This window comes from Triticum urartu, chromosome 6A (genome assembly GCF_056163025.1).
Source record: "Triticum urartu cultivar PI428250 chromosome 6A, HENAU_Tu73, whole genome shotgun sequence".
Lineage (NCBI taxonomy): Eukaryota > Viridiplantae > Streptophyta > Magnoliopsida > Poales > Poaceae > Triticum > Triticum urartu.
In genome coordinates this window covers 113,208,943-113,218,017 of record NC_141878.1, presented here as the reverse complement: position 1 = coordinate 113,218,017, position 9,075 = coordinate 113,208,943, and the positions used below count along the sequence as shown (strand labels likewise).

Sequence of the window (9,075 nt, the reverse complement as noted above, 5' to 3'; positions counted from 1 at the left end):
GAAGTATGGACTTTGACTGACTTGCCCGATGATCGGTGAGCCATAGAAAATAAATGGATCTTTAAGAAGACAGACGCGGATGGTAATGTGACCATCTATAAAGCTCGGCTTGTCGCTAAGGGTTATCGACAAGTTCAAGGGGTTGACTACGATGAGACTTTCTCACCTGTAGCGAAGCTGAAGTCCGTCCGAATCATGTTAGCAATTGCCGCATCCTATGATTATGAGATATGGCAAATGGACGTCAAAACGGCATTCCTTAATGGTTTCCTTAAGGAAGAATTGTATATGATGCAGCCGGAAGGTTTTGTCGATCCTAAGAATGCTGACAAGGTGTGCAAGCTCCAACGCTCGATTTATGGGCTGGTGCAAGCATCTCGGAGTTGGAACATTCGCTTTGATGAGATGATCAAAGCGTTTGGGTTTATGCAGACTTATGGAGAAGCCTGCGTTTACAAGAAAGTGAGTCGGAGCTCTGTAGCATTTCTCATATTATATGTAGATGACATACTTTTGATGGGAAATGATATAGAGCTTTTGGACAGCATTAAGTCCTACTTGAATAAGAGTTTTTCAATGAAGGACCTTGGAGAAGCTGCATATATATTAGGCATCAAGATCTATAGAGATAGATCAAGACGCCTCATTGGTCTTTCACAAAGCACATACCTTGATAAGATATTGAAGAAGTTCAATATGGATCAGTCTAAGAAGGGGTTCTTGCCTGTGTTGCAAGGTGTGAAATTGAGCTCAGCTCAATGTCCGACCACGGCAGAAGATATAGAAGAGATGAGTGTCATCCCCTATGCCTCAGCCATAGGTTCTATTATGTATACCATGCTGTGTACCAGACCTGATGTAAACCTTGCCATAAGTTTGGTAGGTAGGTACCAAAGTAATCCCGGCAAGGAACACTGGACAACGGTCAAGAATATCCTGAAGTACCTGAAAAGGACTAAGGAAATGTTTCTCGTTTATGGAGGTGACAAAGAGCTCGTCGTAAAGGGTTACGTCGACGCTAGCTTCGACACAGATCTGGATGACTCTAAGTCACAAACCGGATACGTGTATATTTTGAATGGTGGGGCAGTAAGCTGGTGCAGTTGCAAGCAGAGCGTCGTGGCGGGATCTACATGTGAAGCGGAGTACATGGCAGCCTCGGAGGCAGCGCATGAAGCAATTTGGGTGAAGGAGTTCTTCACCGACCTACGAGTCATACCCAATGCGTCGGGGCCGATCAAACTCTTCTGTGACAACACTGGAGCTATTGCACTTGCCAAGGAGCCCAGGTTTCACAAAAAGACCAGGCACATCAAGCGTCGCTTCAACTCCATTCGTGAAAATGTTCAAGATGGAGACATAGATATTTGTAAAGTACATACGGACCTGAATGTAGCAGATCCGTTGACTAAACCTCTCCCTAGAGCAAAACATGATCAACACCAGAATTCCATGGGTGTTCGATTCATCACAATGTAACTAGATTATTGACTCTAGTGCAAGTGGGAGACTGTTGGAAATATGCCCTAGAGGCAATAATAAAAGGATTATTATTATATTTCCTTGTTCATGATAATTGTCTTTTATTCATGCTATAATTGTGTTATCCGGAAATCGTAATACATATGTGAATACATAGACACCAACATGTCCCTAGTAAGCCTCTAGTTGACTAGCTCGTTGATCAACAGATAGTCATGGTTTCCTGACTATGGACATTGGATGTCATTGATAACGAGATCACATCATTAGGAGAATGATGTGATGGACAAGACCCAATCCTAAACATAGCACAAGATCGTATAGTTCGTTTGCTAGAGTTTTTCCAATGTCAAGTATCTTTTCCTTAGACCATGAGATCGTGTAACTCCCGGATACCGTAGGAGTGCTTTGGGTGTACCAAACGTCACAACATAACTGGGTGACTATAAAGGTATACTATGGGTATCTCCGAAAGTGTCTGTTGGGTTGACACGGATCAAGACTGGGATTTGTCACTTCGTATGACGGAGAGGTATCTCTGGGCCCACTCGGTAATGCATCATCATAATGAGCTCAAAGTGACCAAGTGTCTAGTCACAGGATCATGCATTACGGTACGAGTAAAGTGACTTGCCGGTAACGAGATTGAACGAGGTATTGGGATACCGACGATCGAGTCTCGGGCAAGTAACGTACCGATTGACAAAGGGAATTGTATACGGGGTTGCTTGAATCCTCGACATCGTGGTTCATCCGATGAGATCATCGAGGAGCATGTGGGAGCCAACATTGGTATCCAGATCCCGCTGTTGGTTATTGACCGGAGAGCCGTCTCGGTCATGTCTACATGTCTCCCGAACCCGTAGGGTCTACACACTTAAGGTTCGGTGACGCTAGGGTTTTATGGATATGAGTATGCAGTAATCCGAAAGTTTTTCGGAGTCCCGGATGAGATCCCGGACGTCACGAAGAGTTCCGGAATGGTCCGGAGGTGAAGAATTATACATAGGAAGTGCAGTTTCGGCCATCGGGAGAATTTCGGGGTCAACGGTATTGTACCGGGACCACCGGAAGGGTCCCGGGGGTCCACCGGGTGGGGCCACCCATCCCGGGGGGCCCCATGGGCTGAAGTGGGGAGGGAACCAGCCCATAGTGGGCTGGTGCGCCCCCCCTTGGGCCCCCCATGCGCCTAGGGTTGGGAACCCTAGGGGAGGGGGTGCCTCCACTTGCCTTGGGGGGCACTCCTCCCCCTTGGCCGCCGCCCCCCCTAGGAGATCCCATCTCCTAGGGCCGGCGCAACCCCCTAGGGGGCCTATATAAAGGGGGGGAGGGAGGGCAGCCGCACCCTAAAGTCTTGGTGCCTCCCTCTCCCCTGCTACACCTCTCCCTCTTGCAGTAGAACGGCAAAGCCCTGCTGCGGTGACTGCTGCATCCACCACCACGCCGTCGTGCTGCTGGATCTTCATCAACCTCTCCTTCCCCCTTGCTGGATCAAGAAGGAGGAGACGTCATGCTGACCGTACGTGTGTTGAACGCGGAGGTGCCGTCCGTTCGGCGCTAGGATCTCCGGTGATTTGGATCACGTCGAGTACGACTCCCTCATCCCTGTTCTCTTGAACGCTTCCGCTCGCGATCTACAAAGGTATGTAGATGCATCCGATCACTCGTTTCTAGATGAACTCATAGATGGATCTTGGTGAAAACGTAAGAAATTTTTTTGTTTTCTGCAACGTTCCCCAACACTCAGTACTGCAGGGCTCTTTAATGTAAAACCACTCCTACTGCCAGTAATTGGATGTCTCGGTAAAGGAACCTTTTGGCCAGGGAGTGTTGGCGAGTTGGCTGATTGTAGCACCGCCGCACTCCGCCCGTTCCCCGTCGACTATCTTTGGTTTCACACTTAAGGTCTTGAGCCATAAGCCGAAGTGTGGGGGGATTCGAAGGAAGGCCTCGCATGTAATGATAAACGCCGAGACATGGAGAATCGAGTCCGGGGCAAGGTCGTGAAAATCCAGTCCGTAATAAAACATTAGCCCCCGGACGAAGGGGTGAAGCGCAAACCCTAACCCCCGGACGAAGTGGGGGAGGAACACAACCCTCTCGCCGGATCTGGGGGTCGGAATAACTTTTCCTTGAGCAGGAAGCCGGTGGTGGATCTCTGCGATCAGATATCTGGCTGCCCGAAGCTTTACAATATCCTCCTCTGTAACGGAGTAAGCCACCCATCGGCCTTGGGAGCTGGATCCGGACATGATGGGAAGGCTGAAAGCAATGGAGCCGAACCTTGGGTGCTGGAACTCGAGGTTGGGAAGGCTGAGGAGGAGTTTGGCGTAAAAAAAGACGGCCCTTGGTTCCTTTATAAGGGCCTCCGGTATTGAACGCCTCCTCCTAAAGCCTAAGAACCTGCATATTCCTAAGGAATCTTTCCCGCAGGACGGTTGGGTTACCCACGCTCGTATTGATGAAAATCCCGCAATAAGGGGGAACGGACCCTGCTTTGACAAGACGTGCCAGTAAAAACCACGCCCCCAAAACGTGGAACGACGGGGCAGGAAACGGTTTGAAATAAAGGCCGGGAGGGCGTGACGTCACATTATTAGAGTTGTCGGCAGAATGGATTCATGAAAGTGCTATACCCTCTACGGCTGTGTGTTGTAGATCCGGACACGTTTGTTTCGTCCGAAGACTATTTTTTGGAGTTCGGAAGGAGGAACCCGTATTGCAATGCCGAAGACAGCACCACGCGCAAGATACCTTGTCATTGAAGCCATGTTCAGGGGCTACTGAGGGAGTCCTGAACTAAGGGGTCCTCGGGCGTCCGGCCTGTTATCTATGGGCCGGACTGATGGGCTGTGAAGATATGAAGACCGAAGAAGGTACCCGTGTCCGGATGGGACTCTCCTTGGCGTGGAAGGCAAGCTTGGCGAACAACTATGAAGATTCCATCTTATGTAACCGACTCTATGTAACCCTAGATTCCCCCGTTGTTTATATAAACCGGAGGAATTAGTCCGGAAAGGATATATTCATTACCATAGTCATACGTACAGGTTAAACTTCTAGGGTTTAGCCATTATGATCTCATGGTAGATCAACTCTTGTAATACTCATATTCATCAAGATCAATCAAGTAGGAAGTAGGGTATTACCTCCATAGAGAGGGCCCGAACCTGAGTAAACATCGTGTCCCCCGTCTCCTGTTACCATTGATCCTAGACGCACAGTTCGGGGCCCCCTAACCGAGATCCGCCGATTTTGACACCGACAATGAACGCCATCGAGGTGGCGATTCTCGCGCGCAATGCGCGGGAGGAGGAGGTGGTGGCGCAGCGCTGCCGTCGGGACAAGGAGATCAACGACATCCTGCTCGAGCAGGACCTCACCAGGGCTCGGGAGTTCGAGGAGAAGGAGGAGGCGTGGCGCCGCAAAACCAAAGCGCAGGACTCCATGTACATTGACCTCACCTCTGACAACGACGACGAGTGATAGCCGCCGCCGCAGCATCGTCGCGGCACCGGCAGAGCTCCAGTGAGCCCCATTTTGGCCAGTTTAGGGTTAGTGTAGGCCGACGCGCAATGTAATCGATGAACTATATGTATGTATGAATGGTAATCTCCATTATATGTATGTATGAATGATCATCTCTACTGTTTGTTGTTCATTTCTCACGCTAAACATTTTTTGTAATTTTACAGTTTCATAAAAGGTTACTACTTAGCCGTAGCCAAGTTCGCTCCTTATAAGAGGGCAAACGCGGACCGTAAACCCCTTATAAGGGGTCTTCTAGAGATGCTCTTAGCACACCAAGGCCTCCACACTCGTAGGGGCGGCAAACCAAGTCCCAGTTGACCTTGCATTTTGCTCCAATGGTTTTGGCTGAGCCAGACCAAAGAAAAGCACATTGGGTTTTTACATGACTTCTCACATAGATAGTTGCGAAATTTCAAGAAAAAAAAAACCAAACTCAGTAAAGTTGTGATTCAATGAGTCTATTAAAGTGTGCTAATATGTGGTGTAACCATGTAAACTTGCATGTCAAGATGTAATTTGATTCTGTTGCAATCCCCTCCCAGGTTTGCTAACCGGGCTTATAAATATATAGACTTTGTGTGGCCTCCAACATTTCCACAGACCAATCTCTGATTTCATCATAGCCAGCACCAGTCTTTCACACCCCCAAGCAGCATCAATCAAGCATAGATAAATGTCGCATGATGGTAACATCAGCCAAACCAGGTCACAGCTAGATCACAACATGTGCAATCGAGTCACAGCAAAAAGAAGCAGCGGATAGAACACACGAGTCATACAAGTCTTATGGTCAGCCGCTGGCAAATTCTTCAAGCTAGCTACTCCTAATAGGTTCTTCAGAGAAACATCCAAAATGTTCTTCGATGCTCACTGACGCTCCACCAATATACCGCCTTCAGCCGGAAACGGGTCGCTCAGGGAGAGGTCAGACGCGATCTGGTAGCTCCAAGCAGCCATCGGACGCGGGAGCCCCATGAACTCCACGTTCTCACTAGCACACTTGGCGGACGGCACCTGAGACGCCAGCTTGCTCAATGCCTCCTTCGCCGCCGTGGGGCTCATCCCGGGGTCCAGCACCAGCACCACCCTCTTCAGCACCTGCGCTCTCGCGATCACGAACTTGAGGAATCCCAGCTCGTTGGCGCCCACGGTGAACCGGTCCAGCACCACCTTCTTGACTTGCGACTCCACGCACCCGATCGGGCCGGCCTCCTGCCAGAACGTGGGGCTGATGAGCTGCTCGCCACTGGCATCACCCGCGTCTTTGTCCTGCTCATCCTCTTCCTCTTCCTCTTCGTTCTCGTTGGAGGAGGACTACAAAATCGCATGTGAATTCATCGTAAGCACGAATTTCAGTGTAAGCAAATTCATGTATAATGCTCCTGATGACGCAAATTAGTATAAACTGGGCGAGATGAAGGTCACAAACTCACCATGACGTGCAGGGTCTCGACTTGGGGAAAGCATCTCAAGAAAATGAGCAGGGTCTTCACTTCCTCGGCTACTTCGAAGTCCACCTTCAAAGCTAGCACCTTGACACTTGGAACCACAGCATTTGGGGCCGCTTTTGTTACCCCAGCCTGCAAATCAAATGCAAAAACAATAGTATAGTAAATTAGTAATTCGATCGAAGTTGAAATTTATGCAGAACCACATCAGCACATGCATCAAGATTAATTTGTCTAACCACTAGGAGAAATAAGAGAGGGGTTGGTGCTGGAGCGATACCTTGATGATGGTGTTGCCGATCTGCAGCACATGGTTCGCCGTCTCTAGGTAGCCGAGCACAGTGAGCTCAGGAGCATGTCCAATCTTGACCTTGGTGGTGCGTCTAGTTCCAATGCTCTGCAGGATGAGCCGCTGCAGCCGTGGGGCGGCCACGACGTCGACCTCGTTCGGCATGGACAGCCAGACCAGCACGCAGCAGAGGCTGCTGCTGCTGATCGGGACGCGCGAGGGGGCGGCGTAGCTGAGGATGAGCGCCAAGATCTTGAGCTCAGGGCTGCAGGCGAGCAGGTACTCCAGGTCGCGCTCCTGCATTATGGTGTGGCAGATGCCGAGCTCCTGGAGGCGGGGGAAGACGCCGGGGCCGCACGGGGGCGCGCTGGCGCGCGACGTGTCCGGGAAGTGCCAGACGCCGAGGTAGAGGCGGCGGAGCGAGGCGCAGCGGAGGATGGACGCCGGCAGCGCCACGTCGAGCGGCCAGGGGCGGTTGACGAGGACGAGGGTCTCCACGCCCTTGGCGACCAAGAGGCGGAGCCACTTGGCGAGCGCCTCCTCCTGGCCGGCCATGAAGTTGCTGGAGATGTGGACCCAGCGGAAGGGGCCCGGGTGGGAGGCGAGGACGCGCGAGACGGCGCCGGCAAGGGCGCTCGAGTCGAACCCGCCTCCGTGGCCGGCCGGCGGGATGAGGAGGTGGGTGTCCTCGAGGACGAGCGGGGTGGAGCGCCAGAGGCCGCGCCAGCGCGGGGAGAGCGCGGCGGTGCGGGCGGCGTCCTTGACGGGGAGGCGGGAGACGACGCTGCGCAGGATGTCATCCGGGAGGGCGCTGATGCGGTCCTCCCCGCCGTCGTCGGAGGTGGCGGCGGCGAGGGAGGCGACGGGAGAGGACGGGGTCTCCGGGAGGCAGGAGTAGAGCGCTGCCAGGATGTCGTTCAAGCCCATGGCGCCCGGCGACGGCGACGGCCGTGGGAGCGAGAGCGCGAATGGCGGAGGACCGACCAGTGTCGAGAGCGGAGTGGGCGATCCCAAGCGGAGGAGGTCGTTATATAGTGTCGGCTGGGTCGGACAGTTGTTAGGGTTTCGCGATCGTGGGCCGGATAAGGGAAGCAGCTGGGCTCGCCAGTGTTTTAATGTTCTTCTCGTTTGGTTCGATTTTTTTTGCTCTCTGAGCAAAAATGCTACACTTACGAGTTTGACTTAATTAAGCTATATCATTTCAAACTAAATTAACCATGTTTTTATAGGGTAACCAAAATAATAGGGTCCCGATAACTGCCACACGTGTGGTGTATCGGGTAGTTATGCCACACGCCTCGTGTGGCATGGACAGCAACCAACCCACACACTTACGTGTGGGCAAAATAACTAATGCCTACACACATCTTTTTTTTCCTCCTGAACCCTCTCACAAGCGTGCGTGTGGGCGAAGTTGATAACGCCCACACGCCCGTATGTCAGACCTCGTACCCTTCTGGTCCCGCACGCGACGCGTGACGCCCACCGCGCGCCCGCAGTTGCCATGGTCCAGACCCTTGTCCATGTTTGTTTATCTGCAGTTGCCATGTCGCTGAACTACGGTTGCCATGTCGGACAACTGCAGTTGCCATGGTTGCTCAACTGCAGTTGCCATGTATGGTCTGATCTAATGTAGTTGCCATGATTTCATAACTTTAGGAGTTGTCACATACTAACACTAGGCAGTTGAGAGAGTTGCCATGTGCTCACAAGCATGCTAGGGCAGTTGCCATGTAAAAAGGAAGAGTTGCCATCTGCTTACGTGCACGTTAGGGCAGTTGCCATGTACGTACACGTTGAGGCAGTTGCCATGTACCATGCAAAAACACGTGGCAACTCGGTACAAGACAGTTGCCATCTGCTTACGTGCACACTAGGCAGTTGCCGTGTACCCTGCAAAAACACATGGCAACTCGGGTAAAAAAAGAGAGTTGCCACCTGCTTATAAAGCACACTAGAGGCAGTTGCCATGTGCGCTGCAAAAACACATGGCAACTAGCAGCTTACTTGTGAGAGAGGAGATGGGCATGTGGGCGAGATGGCAAATGCCCACACACCAGCCCTTGTGCGTGACTGAAAACTGGTGTGTGGGTGAACTGCTAAACGCCCACATACCGGCCCCTCCGTGTGGTAAAACGGATGTGTGGACGAACTATGTCACACATCACACACACGCCTTGTCCTACGTGGCACAGAAAATCAGCCATATTGTGTCAAGATTCGTGCATATAGTACTGAACGGTGATGGATGCGTGTGGTCGAGATGGTCAACGTCCACACGTATGGACATTAACATTTCCGAAGTAATAATGCGCTTGGGGCATA

General features: G+C 51.6%; 1 protein-coding gene across 1 annotated transcript; it reads right to left on the bottom strand.

Annotated features, from left to right (window-relative positions):
- Positions 1 to 5,646: 5,646 nt before the first annotated feature.
- On the bottom strand, positions 5,647 to 7,738 carry LOC147964357 (uncharacterized). The gene is made up of 3 exons (XM_087526876.1): positions 6,742 to 7,738; positions 6,447 to 6,593; positions 5,647 to 6,327 (listed from the first exon to the last, which is right to left on the bottom strand). Exons 1-3 carry the CDS (start codon positions 7,675 to 7,677, stop codon positions 5,881 to 5,883), a joined length of 1,530 nt encoding a protein of 509 aa, XP_087383002.1. The 5' UTR covers positions 7,678 to 7,738; the 3' UTR covers positions 5,647 to 5,880.
- Between the last annotated feature and the right edge of the window lie 1,337 nt (positions 7,739 to 9,075).